Genomic DNA, 24,308 nt, shown 5'->3' with positions numbered 1-24,308 from the left:
AAGGAGGGGCGCGGGGGCAGAGCTGCTGCCCTGACCTGCTGAAGGACACAGGTGTGGGGGTGCCCACCCTGCAGTGGGGCTTGTGCAGCTGCTTGTGCTCAGCACAGGGCCCTACCCTGGCATGGTTTGGAAATGGGGCCCTGGCATTGCACCCCAATTGAATTGGCTTTCTAGGGTGAGGAGCCTGGCTCAGAACTTCCTGGAGCCTAAGCCCATTGGAGTCCCCATGGAGAGCAGGGGGAGGAGGGGGGGGCCTGCCCTTCATCCCCAGGGAGACGCTCCTGGTTACTTGCGGCCAGAGCACCCTCCAGGGCCTTCTCCACAGGAGTTTGGTTCCCAGGGACCAGCCCCAGCCGGCCATAGTGCCTTCCTCCCACACGGCCTGGTTTTCCTTTGTCTCATTGGTAGCCTCCACAGCAGAGTGTCAGGAGCACCTGTCACCGTGCTCTGCTGACGGACTGTGGGAGGCTGATGACCACACTCACCCTGGGCTGCTCCGCCCGGTCACCCGGGCCACGCCCCACAGCGCTTGCAGGGTCCCCGTGGAGCAGACCCTGAGAAGCAGAGGCCCAGCCAGCTCGGCACCCAGGGCCCTGGGGCCTCAGGCGTAGATGTAGTTGGAGGATGGATGCCATTCAGGGCCTGCCCTTGACCGAGACCACTTGGGAGTCCAGGGATATCACAGGAAGGGATTAAATGTTTGAGTTAAAGCCAAATGACAGTCTGCATTGAACCACAGGGACACGGGGAGGAGGCCTGTGCTTCTTGCCTGGTTTCAGAGGAGGGCCCCTGGCAGCACGTCCCCTGCAGGGTAGGGTTGGTATCTGCCCTGGGGCAGGCCATCTCTAAGGGACCTTGTTTTCAAGGGATCACGTTCTCTAACGGAATGTCTTCCCAAAGGGCATGATTTTTCATGGAACAAAATCACCAGTGGAATTCTGCCCGCTGGGGGGAAACATACCCTCCATACCGGCATGTTTCTGAACAACTGTAACCTACGATAGTGGTCCATAGGGACCATGGTCTGTCAGGCAGCACCAGCCTCCAGGAACCCACAGTCCACACTGCAGCGCCATCTCCAGGAAAGGTCTGTGAAGTTAAATGATTGTCAAATAAAATGTTTCAATAAAAGCATTAAAAGATAGAATTTGTAAAATCGCCTAGAAAGTTAAAAAGACAGTGAATAAATGTGAGAAAAGCTGAACAACCTCCCAGGATGTCCAGCCTCCAACTAATAGAATTTGGGGGAGAATAAAAGCTAAGTGGAGTGGGACATCTTAAAGTAGTGATTTTACAACATCCCGGTCAAATACCAGCCAAAAAGACATTTCAGACACGCAAGGATTCAGACATATATTAATTCACTGCATCTTTTCTTTCGGAGCTGCTGGAGGACATACTGCCGTAAAATAAAGGTGTAAACCAAGAGAAACAGGGTGCCCAGGAGGACGCCCTTAGGACCCAGGAAGGAGGCCTCTAGGGAGGCTGTTGCCACCATTCTTGCAGGTTTTCTCCATGTGAACTTTAGAGTTAGCTTATCAAATTCTGCTAATTTTGTCCTCTGGCCATTATGTTGGGATAGCATTGGATTTATAGATAAATTTGGGAGGAACTGACACCTTTCCAATGTTGATCCTTCCTGGTCTATCACAGAACTCTCACTAATGTATTTGTTTCCTTTTCTCTTGGTAAAGGTTTTAATTCCCTTCAGCTGTCTCACAGCTTATATGTATTCCTAGGTGTCTTATGCTTTCACTGGGCTTCCCTGGTAGCTCAGTTGGTAAAGAATCCACCTGCAATGCAAGAGACCCCAGTTTGATTCTTGGGTCATGAAGATCTGCTGGAGAAGGGATAGGCTATGCACTCCGGTATTCTTGGGCTCCCCCTTGTGGCTCAGCTGGTAAAGAATCCATCTGCAATGCAGGATACCTGGGTTCGATCCCTGGCTTGGGAAGAACCCCCTGGAGAAGGGAAAGGCTACCCACTCCTGTATTCTGGCCTGGAGAATTCCATGGACTGTCCATGGGGTCACAGAGTCAGACACGACTGAGCAACTTTCACTTCACTTATGCTTTCAGTAAAGCTGTGTGTCCTCGTTGTCTGTGACAGCTGTGCAGAGAGCTCCTGGTCTGCTTATCTGTTGTGTATCTGAGCCCTTCCTGTGGCCTCAGTGCTGGTTACCAAGGGTAACCAGGTGGGAGGACTGTACCACAGGCCTTTTGTGGGGCGTGGGGCTGGGGGACTCACCCTGGTCAGTGGTCATCCGTGGAAGGGCCATACACTGCTTCTGAGCAGGGGGCCATCTGATTGCTGGTCTGGCACCCCCGGACCTCAGAACTAGGACTGCTCCCAAGGGGGCTGCTCTGTGGGCCTGGCTCTTGGTGCAGGGGCACAGACCAGAGCCCTGAGACCTGCGGCTATTGCCAAAGCAGCGCAACCTGACCTCTCCGGGCTAAGGGGCCGGCCGAATCCTCCTACTGGTTCCAGTAGTCCTTCTGTTGATTCTCTTAGTCTCCAGGTAGACTGGGAGGTCAACTCCAAGAAGGAACAGTCTGGCTGTCCTTCAGCATCTTCTCACTGACCCCTTGGGCGGCCCCTGAGCTGGGACTCCCCAGAGGATGCCCACTGTTCCAGCATGATACATGCTGTACAAATACAGCGGGGACTTTGATGTTCGGTTGGCAGGTTTTCATCTTGGTTAGCTCACTTTTTAATTTTTAAATGAGACACAGGTCTAATTATCTATCAGTTGACCGTGTGGATTTTCTCCTTGAGTCTGCTCATGTCACACATCACACAAGCAGCTGTCCTAACACTGAACGACCTTTGTGCTGGCTTGCTTGAGTTCTTGTGAAAAGGCCAAGTGTGACCACGTGAACCCATGCTCTCCTGCATGACCATCACTGCCTTGAGTCAGGCACTCTTAGTTGTTGTTGTTTTTTTCTTTTTCAATATACAATTTTAATTTATTATATTGATAATTTCGTTTTTAATCGCAATGGGTCTCCTTTGCAGCTCCAGTTGCGGCGAGCGGGAGCTACTCTCTGGTTCTGCTGTATGGGCTGCTCCTTGTGGTGGCCCCTCGTTGCAGAGCACAGGCTCTAGGCTCTTGGGCTTCAATCAGTACTTGTGACACGTGGGTTGTAGAGCACAGGCTCAGTAATTGTGGTACTGGGGCTTAGTTACTCCGCACATGTGGGGTCTTCCTAGACCAGGGATCGAGCCCGTCTCCCCTGCATTGGCAGGCGGATTCTTAGCCACTGCACCACCGGGGCAGTCCAGGCACTCTTAGTTTTAAAATGATTTTGTAAGTTGCACCCTTGACCACTTTTAATCCAATGGCTCTTTGGTGACCAAATTTTATTCTACTTCCCTGAGTCCTGAAGGGGGAAAGTTGAGACGTAGTTTCCTGTGCTTCTGTGGCTATTTAACATGTTGCCTGGCAACCTTGCCAACGTCTTTCTGAGGATGTCCTGTTTGTGACCACATCTGTCCCACCAGGAGGTCCCGGCAAGCCTGCTCCCGGCCAGAACACTGACCCTTTCTGATCTTCAGCATTAATCTGTGGTTTTAGAGACAATTTAGGCAATTTTTATCTTTGTGAGGGCTTCCCTGGTGGCTCAGATGGTAAAGAATCTGCCTGCAATGCAGGAGACCTGGGTTCAATCCCTGGGTTGGGAAGATCCTCTGGAGAAGGAAATGGCAACCCACTCCAGTATTCTTGCCTGGAGAATTCCATGGACAGAGAATTCCATGGAGGGCTCTAATCCATGGGGTTGCAAAGAGTAGGACACGACTGAGCGACTAACATTTCATTTTATCTTCCTAGGAATGGATCTGCTCTCTGAGGAACATGGGCACCTCAGTGTGGAGTCCACACCACACACTTCTTACCTTCTTTCAAACTGTCTTTCCTCTGAGACTCTGTTACCTTTCACATTCCTCAGGCTCATTGGTGTTTCCCCTTTTGTCTATCAGACTCTCAGAGTTTTGTCTTTATTATATTTTGCAAAATCCAAATCTCTGGGTCTTCTCCCCCTCCCATGCCCTTCACCCCGCCCCCTGGGATGTATCCTTCCCCTCCCCCGCCTGCTCCCCAGCAAACCTCCCACAGGACTGCAGGCTCTAATTGCCACATTCATCACTCAGGGTATAAATACCACAAAGCACCTGCTTTCTCTCCACCATGTCATTGAAGCCACAAAGTACTTCCAGGGGTGTGGTTGCCCCCAAGCCTCGGAACCTCAGAGATTAACCGCCTAGAGATGATCTAAAAACCCTACCCTGGGTAACTAACACCTTTTGTTATTTCTTATCAGAGTTTGTGGGGAGACCACATGGAGTAAGTCTGTCCAGTGATGGCCACCAACCTCCCCTGCGCGTGTCCCCGTTACACGTAGCAGGAGTCAGGGCACCCCTCCCCCAACCATCTCCTCCATTGTGGCTCCACATCCTGGAGAATTAGTTTGTTCTGGGGACCAGCGCAGCTTTAAACCAGAGCTGCTTAGTGCAGAAAGAGGTTGTGCTGTGCAGTGACCACCAGGTGGATCCCATACCAAGGGGTCGCCTTCATCACTCACACTTTTTCAAAGAGATGGCGCCGGCAACAGTTCACAGGCAGGGGAGCCTCGGGCTTGGCCCTTCTTGATGCTGGAAGCCTGCAAAAATGTCAGGAGTTTGAGGGTCCAGTTTCCATTTAGGAAGATAAGTGGAGATGGTGGTGGGATGGTCTCTCAGTGTGAATGTACTTAAGGCCCCTGAGCTGTGCACTTAAAATGGCTAAGAAGGAAATTTTTATGTCAAGTGTATTTTAACCACAATTTTTAAAAAGTTGCATTCCATGAATATAGAATAAAAAGTTTGGGGAGGATTTCCCTGGTGGTCCAGTGGTAAAGAATCCATCTGTCAATGCAAGAGATATGGATTTGATCCCTGGTCCAGGGAGATTCCACATGCCACGGAGCCGCTAGGCCTGGGAGCCCGCAGCTACTGAGAACGAGCTCTAGAGCCTGTGCTCCACAACAAGAGAAGCCCGTGCACAGCAGCTAGAGATTAACCCCCACTCGCTGCAACTAGAGAAAAGCCCGCAGGCAGCAACCAAGACTTGGCACAGCCAAAAATAAATACAATTAAACAAACGAAAGAACTGTGGGCTCACACACCCAAAAAAACGTTTTGAGGGAAAGAAGCCAGGAAAGCTGTAGCCCCACTCCCCCATACCGCAGGTGGGCACATTTTGCATATGAACTCTGGGGGGCGATGACGCCTCAGGGGGAGGCGTGCTGTTCTCACTTCTCAGAGGAGGTCGTCCTGTCCTACCCGTGACGTAGGAGCCCTTGGGTGACTTGCTTTGAACAAAGAATCACCCGAGTTCCTTCTGCAGGGAGGTGTCCCAGGCTGTGTCCTACCCACCCCAGCAAAGTCCCCTTTGTCACCCAGCTGTCGGGCCTCAGACAGGGCTGTGAGCAGGGCCACCACCAGCGAGTGACGCCTTTGAGCCCCTGTGGAAGGTGGCCCTCGGATCACCTGTCACCAACTCCCCTGCAGACCCCTCCTCCCCTCTGCCCAGCCCTGGACCAGAGGTGCATCCCCGGGTCCCTCCTCCCAGGAGTTCTCTGTCACCAAACCCGGCCACCAGGATGGTGAGGAGGCCAACGGGGGTGGGGGCCTTCAAGGGAACAGACAGGAGGAATCCCACGTGGTTGCTCCTTTCCCTCTCCTCCTCTCCCCAGGGCCTTGGGCCTGGCAGCTCTTTCCTCCCATCTAACATGTTTCCAGAATGTCTTGGAGGGTGTTGTGGGCTGAATTTTGTCCCCCCAAATCCAGATGGTCCGTCTAGTCAAAGCTATGGTTTTTCCAGTGGTCATGTATGGATGTGACCATTCTTCTGGGTCAGAAGAATTGATGCTTTTGAACTGTGGTGTTGGAAAAGACTCTTGAGAGTCCCTTGGACTGCAAGGAGATCCAACCAGTTCATCCTAAAGGAAATCAGTCCTGAATTTCATTGGAAGGACTGATGCTGAAGCTGAAACTCCAATATTTTGGCCACCTGATGTGAAGAACTGACTCACTTGAAAAGACCCTGATGCTGGGAAAGATTGAGGGCGGGAGGAGAAGGGAACAAATGAGGATGAGATGGTTGGATGGCATCACCGACTCGATGGACATGAGTTTGAGTAAACTCCCCGAGTTGGTGATGGACAGGGAGGCCTGGCATGCTGCAGTCCTTGGGGTCGCAAAGAGTCCGACACGACGGATTGACTGAACTGAACTGAAATCCAGATGTTGAAGCCCTGACCCCCAGGGCCTCAGGATTTGAGTATGGGAAGAGGGAACCTTTAAAGGGGTGACTGAATTCAAATGAGGTCATAGGGTGGGGCTAATCCCACAGTTCTGGTGTCCTTATAAGAGGAGATCAGGACACAGACATGGAATGACCGCGTGGGGACCTGAGGAGGAGAGAGCGTGCACGCCCCCCACCCCAATCCCAGGCTCTGTCAGCCATGCGGGGGCCGATCAGGCTCCGGACACCACGTTCTCCACATTCGCGGAGAAGCACCGGCCTCGAGGGGACCAGGCTTTCCTGGAGGCCGAGGAACCAGGTCGCCGCCGTTTCCTGGGGAACAGCCGCCAGATCGAGGCCACACTGGGAGGCTCTCAGGTCCCGGGGACCCCGGAGTAGCCGCCAGGAATCTCCTCGCACGCAGGTGCTCCCCCCGCGTTAACCTGAACGAGGCAGTGGGCAAACTGCTGTTTTCCCGATGAAAAGGGAAAATGTCAGAGTCTGTCCTCATCCCCAGAGGAGCAAGCACCTGCAGGCTGCCTGGGAGCCTGGCCGACTGGCGGCCCACAGCGCCCCCTGGCGGCCCCGGATGGTGCCGGCGCAGTTACATCAACGTTCCTCCGAACCTTCCTTCCGCTGGCGAAGCGCAGACAGCGGCTGCTGTGGGTGCATCAGAGAGATAAACAGGCAAAATGTCCGGATCCCCGGGAGGTCCCGACGCCCGAGGAGACAAGGAGGGGCTGGAACTAGCATGGCCGGGATACCGCTGAGAACCGGGTGTCTGAGTACGGGGAGTAGGGGACTCCGCGAGGCTCTGGGGCGGATCCTGAGAAATCCCTGCGGCGGGAGACCGGCCCCAGAAGAGCGGAGCGAGGGGGTGGGTGGGGCAGGACCCGGGGACAGTCCACCCCACCCCGCTCCCTGGGCAGTGGGGAGGACCCTGGCCACAGCAAAGCTCTGGCCTCTACTCCTAGTGTCTCAAGAACATTCTGAGGTAAGGCGAGGGATCCTTCTGGTTTTGTTGTTTTTATTTTTGCCCCTGTGGCTTGTAGGATCTTAGTTCCCCAACCAGGGATTTAACCAGTGCCTCCTGCAGTGAAAGTAAAGTCCTAACCACTGGACCACCTGGGAAGCCCCAGCTTTGTTCTTAAAGAATGAACTGCAGTCACTCTGGGCTCCACTTCCTGCCCCCTGGGTTGGCCAGGACCAAGAAGACAGATGGTAGCAGGCGTTGTCTAGGGTGTGGACAGTTTGGAGGCCTCACACAGGCCCCGGGAGTGTGAAAAGGTGCAGGTGTGCGGGAAAGTCATCTGGCAGTTTCCTAAAAGGTGAAACAGAGTAATCCTCAGAGCCAGCATGCTGCTCCTGATTCACGCCCAGTGGATTAAAAACCTGTGTCCACAGAGAACATGCATAGGAATGTGTGCAGTAGCTTTACTAGTAGTAAAAGTGGAAAACAATTCACATGTCCACCCACCCATGCTGGACAAACAACATGTACAAACTCAAGTGGAAAAAAGGGAACAAAGTCCTGCCACAATGTGGATGAGCCTTGAGAGCATCACGCTCAGTGAAGGAAGCCACTGTGGCCACGGATTGTGCGAGTTTGTCTACTCGGAGTATCCAGAGCAGGCAAATTCGCAGAGACAGAAAGTGGACTAGTGGTGGCCTGGGAAGTGGGGAGCGAGGGGTGTGGCGAGGAAGGGAAGAGGGAGGGGAGAGGAGGGAGACGGGAGGGGGAGGGACGAGGGAGGAGGAGGAAGGGGTGGGCAGAGGAGAGGGGAGGGGCGAGACCGAAGCTGGGGTGGAGCCTGCAGGCCTCTCTGGCCTCCTGCAGACTCACCTTGCCTCCACAGGACTTTCGGGGGAAGGAAAGCACCCTGCAGTGAACCTCGGCCCACAGGCGACCCCATGCTGCCCAGGGGTGGCCACTCCTAGCCCATCTTCCTGAGAGTCCCGCAGGCCAGGAGGCCAGCCTCGGTGCGGGGTGGGAGTTGAGCGTCCTCAGCTCTTGGTGGCTCCCTGTCTCCTCAAGTCTGTTCTGCCTCCCTACCACACAAAGTCAAAAACATCAGCGCTCCCAAGGCCTTGTTTCATGTCAGTCTCACAGGTATGATGACATTAAAGATCACCCCCCAAAACAGATGAGCTGTGAGAAAAGCCACAGATCCATTTGCTCCCACCACAACCAGGACCCTTCGCATCTCCTCACCCCCCAGAAGCCCTGCTGTGTGAGTCCATCACCACCCCAGCCACACAGCCACTCAGCTGACTTGGCCCAGTTGGGTCTTTTCTGGAGAATCACGTGGATGGGACCCAGCGGATGTGGTCTCTGAGGCCACTCCTCCTTGGGCGGCTCAACCTCCTGCCTGGGGATGCACTGGGTCATCTGTCCAGTGATGTTGGATAGATCTGAGCAGATTTCTGTGGGATACAAGTTCTCTGTGCACCTGGGTGAGTGTTCACCTGGCTGCCACCTGCTGCTCATGAGGCCACCTGGGTTAGGGTCACAGCAGGTGGCCGAAGCTCTCAGCATCCCAGTCTGTGGTCCCTCTAATCACAGGCTAGACCTCAGCCTGCTCTGTGCTTCCCTCAGTACTCTTGATGGTGGACATACTTTCCCGTGCTTCTGGGCCATCTGTATATTGTCTTGGTGGAATGCCTATTCAAATCTTTTGTCTTTTTTTTTTTTTAATATTTATTTCTCTATTTGGCTGCACCAGGTCTTGAGTTGGGGCACACAGAATCTTCCATCTTCATTGCAGCACGCAGGATCTCTAGTTGTCGCATGTGAACTCTTAGTTGTGAGATGTGGACTCTAGTTCCTTGACCAGAGATTAAACCCGGGGCCCCTGCATTGGAAGCATGGAGTCCCAGCCACTGGACCACCGGGGAAGTCCTCTAGTCTGGATCCAAGTCTTTTGTCAGATATGTCCTTTCTTCTCATCCATGGCTTGTCTTTTCATTAACTTAACAGTGTCTATCATGGAACAAAAGTTTTTAATTTTAATGAAATCCAGTTTATCTACTTTTTCTGTTATCGGTGGAATGTGGTCATGACTAAGATATCTTTGTCTAATCCAAGATCATGAAAATATTCTATTTTTTTCTATATATTATGCTTTATAGTATTATGTTTTACATTTAAGTCTATTCTTTGTGTGTGTGTGTGTGTGTGTGTGGCTTAACTGGCTTGTTCTCATTATTAGAGTGGGAGACTCTTGAGAGTCCCTTGGACTGCAAGGAGATCGAACCAGTCCATCCTAAGAGAAATCAGCCCTGAATATTCATTGGAAGGACTGATGTTGAAGCTGAAACTCCAATACTTTGGCCACCTGATGCGAAGAACTGACTCACTTGAAAAGACCTTATGCTGGGAAAGATTGAAGGCGGGAGGAGAAAGGGACAACACAGGATGAGATGGCTGGATGGCATCACCGACTCAATGGACATGAGTTTGGGTCAACTCTGGGAGTTGGTGATGGACAGGGAGGCCTGACATGCTGCAGTCCATGGGGTCGCAAAGAGTCAGACACGACTCAGCGACTGAAATGAACTGAACTGAATGGCATCTCACGACTTCCTCTGCAAGGACTGTCACAGTCAGCTCCAGACCAGGAGAGGGGGAGGAAGGCAAGGGGGGAAGAGCGGGGTAGGGAGAGAGGAGGGGGAGGAAGGGGAGAGGCAGGGGGAGGCGGGGGGCGGACGGAGGAGGAGGGGGACTAGAGGGGGATGTGGGAGGAAGGACAGGGAGAGGAGGAGAAGAAAAGGAGGGAGAGGGAGGGGAATTTTTTTTTAACAGAGCCCCAAAAAGCATCCTGGTATCTGCAAGATGGGTGAGGGCAGAGGAAGGTGACAGTAAAATTTCTGGCACTCTGGAAGCAGAGGAGCCAGTTGTGCTGTTCGCCTCTAGAAGCCACCAGAGGGAACAGTTTCTAGATCAGCCAGGACTTCAGCTCCTGGGGGAAGTGGGGACCCTGGGGGCCAAGGGAGCAGGAGGAGGGGCCAGTGGGTGGCCCCTCCCCCCAGGGGTCTTCAACGGGCTCCATCGCCCTCACTGCACCATCCACAAGGTCAGGGGCTCCTTCCAACCTTTCACCTGTGACGACAAGTCACAGTCATGTGCCTGCAGGGGAGCAGCACGTCTACACCTGCCCTTTCCTCTGGGGAGACTTGGTCTCTGATTGAGGGGGTTCCTCAAGACGGCACCAAGCAGAGACCCGGGTCTCCACACCCACAGAAACATGCTCACTCAGTCAGGAGGTTTATTCATGCTAAGTCATCACAGTGAGGTTCCAGGAGCTGCCCCTGGCTTGCACGGACATGGATGGTCTTGGAAGTTCACGGTTAGACATGTAATACCTGCAGGCCTTCATGGTCCCATGAACACACACAGGACTCAGGGTATAGGGTGGTCTCCAGGGCACAGACTGGGCCCACGTCACTGGAAGACACAGCACAATTAGGAAACACACAGGGAGACACAGCCCACGAGGCAGAAAGGAGTTGTCCTCCAGGGCCAGTTGGATAATGGCCAGACACTCTCCTCAGCACTGACAGTCTGCACCTCTGGGCGAAGCCACTGATGGTGCTGCCTGGCTTGCTTGGACACCCTGGGACACCCTGGGGACACCTGTGGACTCACTATTGTGGCACCTGCTGCACCCACTCTTGTTCTGGGTGCTGATGGACCATGGCCAGCAGGTGAGGATGCTCAGAAAGGTCTGGTTCTTAACCTCTGGGCTCAGACACACCTTTATAATCAGACTGAAGTCCTGGATCCCGGCATCCGAGCTCAGACACCAGAGCATCCTCTCCAACCCCATCACTGTGCCCCCACCCCTCTCTGCCCCCAACTGTTCTCCACGGTGCCTTCAGGCTCTGTGTTCTGGGGTCTCCAGCGGAGATGCGAGGGAGGGAAGAGGAGGAAACTCCTGAGAGGGGGCCCTCCCCTTCGTCCTGCCAGGGGTCCAGCCCCACAGGAGTTAGGCCCCGGTGCTGCCGGGTCTTGCGGGCCCACCACCTACCACCATGCTGGCCCTTCACCAGGTGTCCACGCTCTGTCCTGCTGCCACCCCGGTGGACCTGAGAACCCACTGCCCACAACCTGTGTCCTTTTCTGATGCCTCAGCCGCACTCCTGCTGCAGGATGCAGCAACAGGAGGCCAACTGGCAGAAACGACTGGTGGCCTCTCCTGGAGGGGACGCCCACCCACACACATGGACACACCGCCTTCCAGGTCACTGCCCGCCTGCCCTCAGGCCAGTCGTGGGATTGAGCACCCCAGGTGGGCCGGACTGGGTTCCAGGACTCACCCAGGGCAGGCATTGGAGCAGGATGCCGCTCTGGGGGACGCAGCGGCTGGGGCTGAGCTCGTTCAGCCGGATGCAGCACTTGCTGTGACACTCTGTGTGGTAGTAGCAGTAGTCCCAGTTGGGCTGGGGACAGAGGTCAGAGGTCAGAGCTGGCGGGCGCCTCCCTCCAGCCCCGTGGCCCCGGCCTCACCTTGCGCCAGGGCAAGCACTGCAGGAAGATGGTCTTGGCTTTGCAGTACATGTCCACCCCGTAGTTACTGATGGCACAGCATCTGCTCTGGCATTCCAAGTGGTCCTTGCAGATGTACCCATTTGGCTGCAGCAAAAGGAGAGCGGTCCTTTCTGCCAGGCCCCCGGCCCTCCTTTCAGGGGCTGCCATCCCCAGCCCCTTGCCCCCCACCTCTCACCCGCCCAGGCAGGACACACCTTCTTCCAGGACAGGCACTGTTGGAATACGGTCTGGGCGGTGCAGAACTTCTGAGGGCTCAGGCTGTTGGTGACACAGCAGTCGCTCTGGCACTCACTGTGCATCTCACAGGGCTCTCCAATGCTCTGCAAAGTTGGGGCTCCTTTATGTGCGCCCCCACAGACCCAGCGTCCCTGCAAGTCTGTTGTCCAGCTCGGCAAACTTAGCTCGCCTGCCCAACACTGTTCCGGAAGGCTAAGGGAGCCAGGCCCAAAGGATGAAGGATGCTGGTGAGCAGAAGAAGCTCACCTGGCCCCCTCCACGTGCTCTCACATTTTATAGGTGAGATGTCACGGCTCAGAGATGGTAAGAGACTTGCCCAGGTCACACAGCCAACTAGGAGTTGGAGCGGAAGCCTGGTCCTGCTGCCTGCCCACCTCCTGCGAGGAGGGGCCCTCGACTTGGTTCTCAGAGTCTCGAAACTCCTTTACAAATGCAAAATTACTGGAGGCTGCAAAGAGTTGTCGTTGCGGGTTTACTATTGGGTGTGAGTGATTTTACCTCTTCTTGGCTGAGATAAAAGCCATCTGGCTCATGAACTGGAGTCCACAAACCCAGCGGGTGAGCGGGAGGGACAGAGGCGGGAGCTGCATCTGGGGAGCAGCGGCCACACAGCGTCGTACCCTCCCTCCTGCGTCCTGCACAGGGGCACCTCGGACCAGGCAGGACGTGGGGATCAGGGGCTGACACACGGCCCCTAGGACTGACAGACTGTGTTGTCTTTGCTGTCGCTCCACGATGCACACGAGCTGGGCACATCACCCCACCAGACCACCCACTGCCCCGCCTCCTCCCATACTGCCTCTTCTGCACACACCCCCCAGTCCCGTGCGGGGTCCCTCGACTTGGGACTTGGCATCGGGGGTCTGGGTGTCCACCAGGAGTCAATCATCCTGGGGACCTGAGAGCCTTCAGAGGCAGATGCATTCATGAAGTGGGGATGGGGCAGGAGAAAAAGCACAGAGCACCTGGCAGGGAGGGGGCTGGGAGCCTGGGTGCCCTGGGGTGGGTTTGGCGAGAGTTAGCCGTGGGCCCTACAGAGATAGGGACGTGGCGCTTACCTTATGGGACAGCTGCTGGTACTTCTTGATTGTCAGCACCGGGGCCACGGGTAGCAGGCAGAGCAGTGGCAGCAGTAGACGCCCAGCGCTGGCCATGGCTCGGCCTGTTGGTGCCAGAGGGCATGGATGCCTGCCCACGAGGCTCCCCCTCCCCTCCCTCCTGCCTTCCCAATCCTTCTCCATCAACACGGATTTTCAAAAATGAATAGACAGGGACTTCCCTGGCTGTCCAGTGGTTAAGAATTCAGCTTACAATGCAGGGGGTGTGGGTTCAATCCCTGGCCAGGAAATTATGATCCAAGTGTGTTCTGTGAGATTAGTCACTTCAGTCGTGTCTGACTCTTTGAGACTCCATGGACTGCAGCCCACCAGGCTCCTCTGTCCATGGGATTCTCCAGGCAAAAACACTGGAGTGGGTTGCCATGCCCTCCTCCAGGGGATCTTCCCAACTCAGGGATCGAACCCATGTCTTCTGTATTGGCAGGCAGGCTCTCTACCACTGAGAAGCCAAGATCCCACAGCCAGTGCAGCAAATAAGCTCACGAGCTCTGGAGTCCACAAGACACAGCTGGAAAGAAGCCCTCGCGCCACAAAGAAGAAAAAGATTCCACGTGCCATAGTGAGAACTGATGCAGCCAAATATATAAACAAACAGTAGTAGGGGCAAAATGGCATGATGTTAAAAAAAAATAATGAATAGATGTGATTTCTTAGAAGGGCTTTGTTTACAAAATCGTGTAGGATGTGCAGACAATTCCCATTCCCCCCCCCCACCTCCGCCTCCATTGTTAACTTCTTAGTTGGATGCATTTGCTGCAACTCATCAGCTGATACTGACACATTATTGTAAACTTCAGCCCACTGTCACGAGGGTTCAGTTTTGGTGTTGTACCTGCCATGGGTTTGGACAAATGTATGATGTGTACCTGTGATTGAGGATCATACAGGGTCATCTCACTGCCTGGAGAACCCTCTGCGCTCTGCCTGTTCACCCCCCACCCCTGGCACCGCCCACCCCACCCCTTTACTGTCCCCACGGCTGTGCCTTTTCCAGAGCATCCCGGGGTTGAATTGTGCACTGTGTGGCCTTTCAGAAGACTTTTCCCCTTCCTGATACACACCTGAGGGCCCTCCATGTCTCTTTAGGGCTTGGTAGCAAATTTCTCTTTATTCTGAGTGGAAAATAGATTTTCAACAGCACTTTTCTCTGGCGAACGATCAAGCCCTTTTTCGCTTCAGAGGAGAATGTCTCTGAGGTTAATGTGTGCCTGGGGGGGTCTACCCTCTGCAGCCTGCTTCCTCCCGCGCCTCCAAGTCCCTCTGCAGAGGCCCTCCAGACCCCCAGCCTGAGCTGCTCCGACCCACTGGGGCTATGTGTTGGTTTCCTGGCTGTTCACAGAGCCAGCAATTTGGTTTCCAATTTATTCCTAATTTTTTTTCCAATGGAGATGATATTCAAACAGCATAAAATTAGCCATTCGGAAGTGGACAAGTCAGTGGCATTTCATGCATTTTTAATGTTGTGCAACCACCAGCTCCATCTAGAACAGGAGTCCTCAATCCCTGGGGCTGTCAGGAACCAGGCTGCACAGCAGGAGGAGGCCGGCAGCTGAGCAGGGACGCTTCATCTGTAGCTGCAGGCGCTCCCCATCGCTCACAGGCTCACATTACCGCAGCCGGAGCTCCGTCTCCTGTCAGCTCAGTGGCGGGATTGGATTCACACAGGAGCGCCAACCCTTCTGTGAACTGCGCATGCGGGGGATCTAGGTTGCGTGCTCCTTATGAGAATCATCCTGAAACCATCCCCACCCCCCAGCCCTGGAAAAACTGTCTTCCATGAAACTGGTCTCTGGTGCCAAAAAGGTTGGGGGCCACTGATCTAGAATATTCTGTTATCCACCACAGCCGGGGCCCATCAGCAGAGCCACTTGCACAGAGCCCGGCAGGGAGCGGAAGTGATCCGAACACCGTCCTTCGGGGTCCTGCCGAGTTCTGCCGAGTCCTTCCGAGTTCTGCCGAGCACAGGGTAGAAGCCGAGAAGCCCTGGGAAGGTCGGGGCTGAGCGGGGAGGGGTTCCCCAGGCTGCCGAGTCTCCTGCTCCCCTCCCTGCCTCCATCCCATGTTCCAGAATCTCTCCTGGCTGTCTTTCAGCCCCACCTTGTCACTTGCCCCTGTGGTCTCCAACTCAGGACCCTGTGATGTGACAGGAACAGTGTCCTCAGGGACCACAGGCCCCCCTCAGACTCTCCCAGGTCACTCTATTTGTTGTGGGGCCTTGGGGAGACCACTGGGTCTTTGGGGGGTCTGGTTTCCCTCTCTGTGAAGTGAGGGGTGGGTTCCCTTTCAACTGATGGTTTTCAGATGATTCTGTGAAGTCACGATGTGGAAAGCACAGTGGAAATCTGCTTTTTATACTCCCTGAAATGTTAAGGTCCTAAGCCTAGGAACATGCCCAGCTCTCTCCTCCCCATCCTCGGCCTCCCCCGTCTGGCTGCCTCGTCTGGGCCCCATGCTAGGAATTCAGAGCCTTTGGGAGAACAGAACTGGGGAGGAGCACAGACTGGGGTGGTGGTGCGTGAGGGGGGGTGGTTCCCTCCCACCCAGAGAAGCCGACCAGGAAAGTTTTGGGCAGTGGTGTTGGTGGGGAGTGGGACAGCACTGGAGATGTGGGGGCGGGCAGGCAGGGGTCTGGCTTGATTCCTGCTCCTCTCACCTCACACAGGAGCACCTGATCCAAATGAGCGAGGCTGGTATTTACTCCGGAGCCATTACTGTCAGCACAGATTCTTTTGGCCCCATACAAATACTGAGAAATAACCCTATGCTTCCTGTAAGGACAGAACTGAGCAACACAAAACATCTCAGAAAGGCAAAAGGCATTTAGCCTCATTTATATGTTTTTGTCAATGGAAATAACAAATCAGGGCTTCCCTGGTAGCTCAGTGGTAAAGAATCCGCCTGCCAATCCAGGAGACTCAAATTCGATCCCTGGTCCAGGAAGATCCTACATGCCTCAGACCAACTATTGAGACTACGTGCACCACAACTATTGAGGCTACATGCTGCAGCTACTGAAGCCCGAGGGCCTAGAGCCCGTGCTCCACAATAAGAGAAGTCACTTCAATAAGAAGACCACACACTTCCACAAAGAGTAGCCCCCTCACTGCAACTAGAGAAAAGGCCACACAGTAACAAAGACCCAGCCCAGCCAAAAATAAATAAACAAATAAAATCATGTAAAAAATAAGTCACAGGATGCGTCACTGCTCTGAGTTTTGGTTTTCGGTAATTTTAGATTTAAATGTGTCGACAGTAAGCCATCACTCATGAGCCACAAAGAGCATATGCATGTCATTCAGAAGTTTTGCTCATTGCTTCAGAAGAGACACAATAGCATGAACTCAGAGCCCTATTTGGAGCTATTTGTCACTGAAAAGTGATAAAGATGAAGAAAAAAGAGATCAGAGGAGGCTGGTCTTGGTGACAATACCATTTCTCTTTTAAATTCTGCCTTTAAAAAAGCAAGTCAAGGACTTCCCCATGGTTCAGGAGCTAAGAATTCACCTTGCAATGCAGTGGATGTGTGTGATCCCTGGCTGGGGAACTAAGATCCCGCATGCCGAGGGGCAACTAAGCCCTTGCCCAGCAACTACGGAGCCCGTGCACCACAACTAGAGATTCTGTGCAGCACAACGAAGACCTAACAAATAAATGATTAAAAAAAAAAAAACGCACCTTCAAAGTCTATTTCAACTTGTGACAACAGTGTTCTAAACTTTTCCTCTCAAAAAAAAAAAAGAAAAGTACCTATAAAGCTGGGACAAACCTTTATCACATGAGCATCCTACGTGTTGACAGGAGTCCAGGGGTGTCTGCAGGTCTCCTAGCACCTCACGGCGGCTCTGCAGGTGTGAGCAGGCTGTTCTGGGCTCTGGGGCCTCACTGGGAGCCCCTGCACCTCCCAGTCTTCCCACCCAGACTCCTGACCCTCTACTCCAAAGTGGCCCTTGGGAAGAAGACAAGTGTTTCCATGATGGAACCCAAGACACAGTTCCTGGTCCTGGGAGACCGAACCTACAGACAGACCCACAGCCTAGAGCAGCCAGTCAGGGGAGCCGGTCAAACCTCTCAGTGACCCCAGATGTCCACCGTGGTTGTGCCCCTCTACCAACTCAGGACCAGCCTGAGAAGCCAAATGTGCCCCCTAACCCATCACAAGGGACGCCCATATCAGTCTGCTAGGCTGAGTAACAAACACCACAGACAAGGATGGTCTTGCATCCTGAAGGCTGACCAGATCAAGGTGTGGGCAGGGCTGGTTCCCTCTGAGGCCTCTCTCCTTGGCATCTCCTCCCCATGTCCCCACATGGCCATCACTGTGTACCTGTGTTCTGATCTCCTCTTATAAGGACACCAGTCTTATGGGATGAGGGCCCACCCTTTAGACCTCATTCTACCTCAGTCACCTCTCTTTTTTTTGGATACATCTGTAATTTTATTACAAAACCATTCTTTTGGCATTAGTTGGTTACAGTGAGAGCACGATGCTGTGAGTGTGGCGGAGCAGCTCTGACCTAACAACTGCATCCCCTGCTTTCTGAACCAGAAGGTAAGTTCCTTATATCCTTTACATACCTGCAAACATTAATGCCGCAAATCCTGACACACAAACCATTTAGGGAGAAGTTGATGCTAAGGGGTTAGAGTAAATGTTGATAAGACTACAAAAGTTCCTTTATGGACTTTGTTTCCTCGCCCTCCCCCAAATTCTCTGCTTAAAAAAAAATCAAGTTACTTGGAACTAGTCTGAATAGCAGCAGCACCCAAGGAGCATCACACTTAGTTCATGTTAAAAAGCAGTACCTGTGCATTGTATGTTTTACACCACAGGCAAAGGGAATGATCGCTGTAGTTTTTAACTCCTTCATTAGAGTCTCTTAAAAAAATAAAAGCATCCCATCAAGTTCATCAAGATGGTATTATTGCTGTACGTTTGTAGGTGGGTCACTTTCTGTGCTGTGTTTGCTTTGAAGGGATCTTCCAATATATCTCCAATATTCCTTTCTTATAGTGTCCTTTTCTTTAGCTAGGATTTCACATAACTCTAATGCTTTATTAAGAATGTCCTCCTTGTTGTCACATTGGTTTTCTAGCATGTCTTCATAGATATCCACGAGAAAGGCAATTAGGTAGGGAGAGCTGTGACTTGGCTGTAAGTCAAGTAATTGATTTAACAGATTGGGATATTTGGAAAGACCACGATCCTGCAAAATCCCTTTCAAATAATTCCACGCACTTTCATTATGTGGGACTAGCTTGATCATTTCCAGAGTGTACTGGACTTCTCTCTCCAATATAGCACGATCATTGTAGCCCATAGTGTTAGAAATTACAAAATATCTTTGGTTCCAGACAGAGTTATTTCTCACATCCTCTTTGAGAAGTTGGTCTACATACTGCAGCTCATTATCCCAAAGTTTAAATTCCTGAATAACCCACTGTCGGTGTTGCCAGGCCTGGTAATTCTTTGCATCCTGAGTAAGAATATCCGCAATAAACTCAAGTTCCTGTGATGGGTCTCTCAGCCATTCCACCAGCACTCGCCTATGATGCCAGACTTGATAGTTTTGGGGCTGCTCCTCAATTATTGCCGAGATGTAGTTCATTTCCTCATGTAGATCTTTCTGAAGGGACTTTAAGAGAACTCTCTGGAAATGCCATACTGTGTAATTGGCTGCATTTAACTCAATAGCATCTCTGGTTAATTTAAAAGCCCGCTCACTTCTCTCGTCACGCTGCAGGACAGCCCGGAAATAATCATAGACGTCCTGAAATTTCTCACTATAAATGATCTGGACCACTGGATTGGGGCCATCATTCTGCGGCACTGGATCTATATCAGCCCATTCTGCCCTGTCCCCGTACAGGACATAGGTGGGCGAGTCCAGGCTCAGGAACCCGTCGTCCATAGGGGACGCCGCCGCCGCCTCTTCCTGCGGCGGCTGGGGAGGCGGCGGAGGAGGATGCGCCTGGGGCGGCAGCGGCGTCTCCAGCTGACCGGGCTCCTCTCCTTGCGAGGCCTCCCCGACCCCGTCGGCAGCCGCCATCACTGCCCTCAGTCACCTCTTTAAAGGTCCCGTCTCCACAGACAGTCACATCCTGAGGTCCTGGGGTAGGATTTGGGAGGACACAGTTCAGGCCACAACAACACCCCACGTCTAGTCGGTCGCCCCACCTCCCCCACCAACATCCTCCCCTTGCATGCACTGGAGCCGATCTTTCCAGCCATCAGTGTCTGCACACCGCCTGTCTTCAGGTCTGGTGCAGGGATGGACCAGTCCTCATGCTAGGAAAGCTCTGGATCAGTTGCCCCTCGTCCCTGGCTGCAGGCTCCTCCTGCAGCTGACCACCACCCTTCTGCCTTCCTGCTGATCTGTGAGGGCCATCAGCAGAAAGGGTGCAGGAACTTCGTTTCCTTCACGGCAGGTCAAAAGTCTCGGATGCTGCACACACATCACATGATTTGAGGAAAATGACACCAGACGGTTGAGTCCTATAAACATGTTTCAAGATAAATGGCAGCCCCACAGTCACTGTTTGAACTTTGTACACTCTGTTTCCCTCCCATGTCTAATGTATCAAATACAATCATTATTTCAAAACAGAATAAGAGCTAAATTTCAATCACAACTTGAGCATTTTAACATTTCAAACCTGCAGTGTTCTTTTTTATATTATGGAGAAGATTTTTCTAAACAAATTATTTTGTTATTATTTTATTGATTTATTTGGCTGCACAGTTTCTCAGTTGCTGCATGTGGGATCTGGTTCCCTGACCAGGGATCGAACCCAGGCCCCCAGCATTGGGAGTGAGGAGTCTTATCCACTGGAACACCTGGGAAGTTCCAAACTAGAACTGGACATGAAACAACAGACTGGTTCCAAATCGGGAAAGGAGTACGTCAAGGCTGTATATTGCCACCCTGCTTATTTAACTTATATGCAGAGTACATCATGAGAAATGCTGGGCTGGAAGAAGCACAAGCTGAAATCAAGATTGCCGGGAGAAATATCAATAACCTCAGAAATGCAGATGACACTACCCTTATGGCAGAAAGCAAAGAAGAACTAAAGAGCTTCTTGATGAAAGTGAAAGAGGAGAGTGAAAATTTGGCTCAAGACTCCACATTCAGAAAATTAAGATCATGGCATCTGGTCCTATCACTTCATGGCAAATACATGGGGAAACAATGGAAACAGTGACAGACTTTATTTTCTTGGGCTCCAAAATCACTGCAGATGGTGACTGCAGCCATGAAATCAAAAGACACTTGCTCCTTGGAAGAAAAGTTATGACCAACCTAGACAGCATATTAAAAAGCAGAGACATTACTTTGTCCACAAAGGTCTGTCTAGTCAAGGCTATGGTTTTTCCAGTGGTCATGTATGGATGTGAGAGTTGGACTATAAAGAAAGCTGAGTGCCGAAGAATTGATGCTTTTGAACTGTGGTGTTGGAGGAGACTCTTGAGAATCCCTTGGACTGCAAGGAGATCCAACCAGTCCATCCTAAAGGAAATCAGTCCTGAATATGCATTGGAAGGACTGATGTTGAAGCTGAAACTCCAATACTTTGGCCACCTGATGTGAAGAACTGACTCATTTGAAAAGACCCTAAGGCTGGGAAAGATTGAGGGCAGGAGGAGAAGGGGGCGACAGAGGATGAGATGGTTGGATGGCATCACCGACTCAATGGACATGAGTTTGAGTAAACTCCGGAAGTTGGTGATGGACAAGGAGGCCTGGTGTGCTGCAGTACATGGGGTCGCAAAGAGTCGGACACGACTGAGCGACTGAACTAAACTGAAACATACTTTATTTTTTAAAAATTTTGGTCATACTACTTGGCATGGCATGTGGGATCTTAGTTCCCCAACCAAGGATCAAACCCATGCCCCCTGCATTGGAGGCCAAAGACTTAACCACTGACCATGGGGGAAACCCTGTAGTGTTCCTTTTGTATTTTAAATCAGGGGAAAATTTTTTTCTGGTCTCATATTTTTTCTTAGGCCCATGAAAAGTATGCAGGCCCAGTTTACAAAATTGGGTACATTGTGCCTGGCCAATCAAACAGCCCCCACAACACAGAAGCACTGGACACCGCTCCCCTCCTCCCCCCAAGAAAGCCTAGTTCATGGAAGGTCACAGTCCACCTGTGCTCACAGCCTATCACTCACAACAACCAAGACAGGGGAGCTGCCCAAGGGTCCATCAGTGGATGATGGGCAAACAAAATGAGGTCTGTCCACATAATAGAATATTACTCTCCTTAAAAAGCATGGAGACTCTGATGCCGGCTACAACATAGAAAAACCTGGAGGACATCACACTCAGTGAAATAAGACAAACACCAAGGGACAAGTTCTGTATGCTCCACTTTTATGATCCTCTCTAGGAGAGGAGTCAAATCTGCAGAGAGGGGTCTAGCAGAGGAGTTATTATTTTATGGGGAGAGTGTTTCCCTTTGGGAAGATGAAAGAGTCCTGGTGAGAGATGGCGGGGAAGGTTGCACAACAATGAAAATGCACTTAATCGCTCTAAACTGTGCACCTAAAAATGGTTAAGATGGTAAATTCTATATTGTATGTATTTTACCAGGATTAAACTCAGGGCCCTGGAGGCATAGTTATCTCATATTTGCTGCCTCTAGTTATTCTGAAATATTCTTTGCAGAGAATCTGTTTTCTTGAATATTCGTTTATACATCTCTCAAATCAGGCATCTTTGCACAGGTTTGCCTTCCAAACACCAACATCAGGTATGATTCCATGATATCTCAGTCTGCCCAATAAAAGCCTGATGCCAAACCTTGCCCAAAACCTTACAAATCTGAATAATTTAAATTATATGATCAAACTACAGTTACTGTATTTACAACATAAACCCCTTGTGCTGGAGCCATACCCACGCTGCTTGTTTCAGTCTCTGAACAGAGAGGCAGCCTAGCCTCTGGTGCCCATGAGAAAGGTGACCCGAAGGTGCTGCCCAGATAAGGGGTCGCGGGCAGGTCACCTGGTACATTTACACACAGAAGAGCAAGACTCGCCAATCACCATGTGAGACTGGGCATTCCCTGAGGAAAAAACGCCCTCTGGTAGCCAGCTGATAATGGATTAAGTTCACAGCGATCCTACCTTTAAATCTTGGGGCCCACTTGCTCCTTTGTGCAGAAGCGACACTGGCCAGGCTGTGGCCACAGAAAAGACGCCCAGCCCAGAAGCAGAGACTCGCCGAAGAGAGCTGCTCAGAATCACTGGAGCGGCCCCCAGCCCCTCCTCTGCTCCCACCGTGTCCCTGTCTCTGCCCTCCAGGAGAAGTCTCTTCCTTGTTCAGGAGAGACCAGATGCACAGTGGCTGGTGGCCAGGGCACTCAGGTCAGCAGGACGCGGGCCCACACAAGAACGCCAGAAACCAGTCGCAGCCTCTGCCACCGCGGCCGACGGCCAGGGACCGCAGCCTCCCCGGGTCTGCCCGCCTCCACTCAGGACCAGCCCCTAGCCCGTCACCTGGGACACCCCGCTTCAGGTCAGCCGCCCTGCCCTCCCCACCAGCACCCTCAGGGCCCTGGAGCCCCCCTCTTTCACCCTCAGGGTCCCTAGCTGCCTGCCTGGGGGGCTGCCGATTCCAGGCTGTGTTTGTTCTCTTGTGGGTGGTGTGAACACAGTGTTCATTCAATTAACATTGAGTGACATTTACCTTTGGCTCCACGCCCAGCTCTGGGAAGAAGCCGGTGCGGCAGCATCTGCCTTCTCACCCGGAAAGGAGTTCTGGGCTTATTGCGGGGAAGAAACCCGTGCAGACCACCTGGAGCCTTTAGGGGAGCAGTGGGGATGCCGGGAGGGAGCACCGGGGTTCTCCAGGTGGGGTTCCCTAGGTGGCGGGAGGCAGGACGGAGGTCCCGGCAGAGCAGGGGGATGGGCTGCGAAGCGGCTCCGCCTGGTTTGAGGGGTGGGTGAGAGGGTGGGGCCTGGAGAACCGGCGCGAGAACCTTCACGGGACAGAGAGCGTCTCGGAAAGCTCGGGCACCACGCGGGGCAGGACGAGATGGCACTGCCGAACCTCGGGGTCAGTGGGCGCTGAGGAGCAGGCAGCTGCAAGAACCAGGACTGGAGGACTTCCCTGGCGGTCCAGTGGTTAACAACCGGCCTTCCAGTGCAGGGGGATGTGGGTTCGATCCCTGGTAGAGGAAGTAAGTTCCCACATGCTGCGGGGCAACTACTGAGCGCGTGCTCCGCAGCAAGAGAAGCCTGTGCTACAGCGGAGACCCGGCACAGCCAAAAAAGAACTGGGGCTGGGTGCTGACCGTGTGTGGGAGGTGAGGGCGTCAGGGACCCAGGGCAACTCCAGGTTCTAGGGGTGGGGCTGTGAGGGGCTCTGTTCTGCACAGCATTTCAAGGGCCCACCACTGCCAGCAAGCCCCCCAAAGCTCAGTGGCCCAAAGGGCAGTCTGTGACTGCCTCTCTGGTCCTGTGGATTGACGGGCTCGCCAGGGAGATTCTCACCGGGACTCACACAGCAAAGGGCAGTCAGATTGCGCCAGGCTGGTGAAGTGACCTGAAATGAAGCCTCTTCCACCGAGGTAGCCGGAGCTGGACCGGCTGGGGCGCCTCCCCCACACGGCTTCCTTGCAACACAGTCCCAGGAGGACCCAGGCCAGGAGCCAGCACCACCCCCGGAGATGCCTGGTCAGCGTAGGAGATGGAGTGATCCTCCCAGGGCTGAAACCCAGGAGTAGACACTATCCCTCAGGGAGGTCACAGAGGGTGAGGAGGGGCCGCTGGCTACGGGATGTGGTTTCTTACCGGGGTGAGGAAGACAGTCTAAAACAGATCTCTGTAATATACTAAAAACAATGAATTATACACTCTAAATGGTGAATTGCATAACCTGTGACTTTTATCTCAATAAAGCTATTTAGGAAAGGAAATTTATTTGAACTTTTACTTATAACTTGATAGTTTTATACATTTTAAAAATTCTATTCTCACTACTTTTATTCTTATCAGAGAGTAGCATTTCCTTTTAACCAAAGGTTTTAGAATTCAATTGTGTAACTTGATTTTTTTTCACTTGTAAAATGACTTTTTAAGTAAAAAAAAAAAAAAACAAGAAAACCTTTATAG

The 24,308-nt window shown here is 52.5% G+C and overlaps 1 protein-coding gene and 1 pseudogene across 1 annotated transcript; both read right to left on the bottom strand.

Annotated features, from left to right (window-relative positions):
• Window positions 1–6,892: 6,892 nt before the first annotated feature.
• Window positions 6,893–13,222, bottom strand: LRCOL1 (leucine rich colipase like 1). Its single transcript, XM_020905671.2, has 5 exons — window positions 13,127–13,222; window positions 12,026–12,151; window positions 11,790–11,915; window positions 11,600–11,722; window positions 6,893–7,120 (listed from the first exon to the last, which is right to left on the bottom strand). The coding sequence occupies exons 1-5, from the start codon at window positions 13,220–13,222 to the stop codon at window positions 6,893–6,895; spliced, it is 699 nt and encodes a 232-aa protein (XP_020761330.2).
• Window positions 13,223–17,595: 4,373 nt separating this feature from the next.
• LOC110145402 (protein farnesyltransferase/geranylgeranyltransferase type-1 subunit alpha pseudogene) lies at window positions 17,596–19,233 on the bottom strand (annotated as a pseudogene).
• Window positions 19,234–24,308: the final 5,075 nt, after the last annotated feature.

Source organism: Odocoileus virginianus, chromosome 12 (genome assembly GCF_023699985.2).
Source record: "Odocoileus virginianus isolate 20LAN1187 ecotype Illinois chromosome 12, Ovbor_1.2, whole genome shotgun sequence".
Lineage (NCBI taxonomy): Eukaryota > Metazoa > Chordata > Mammalia > Artiodactyla > Cervidae > Odocoileus > Odocoileus virginianus.
The sequence above is the reverse complement of the archived record's forward strand: the minus strand, read 5'-3'. Positions and strand labels throughout refer to the sequence as shown.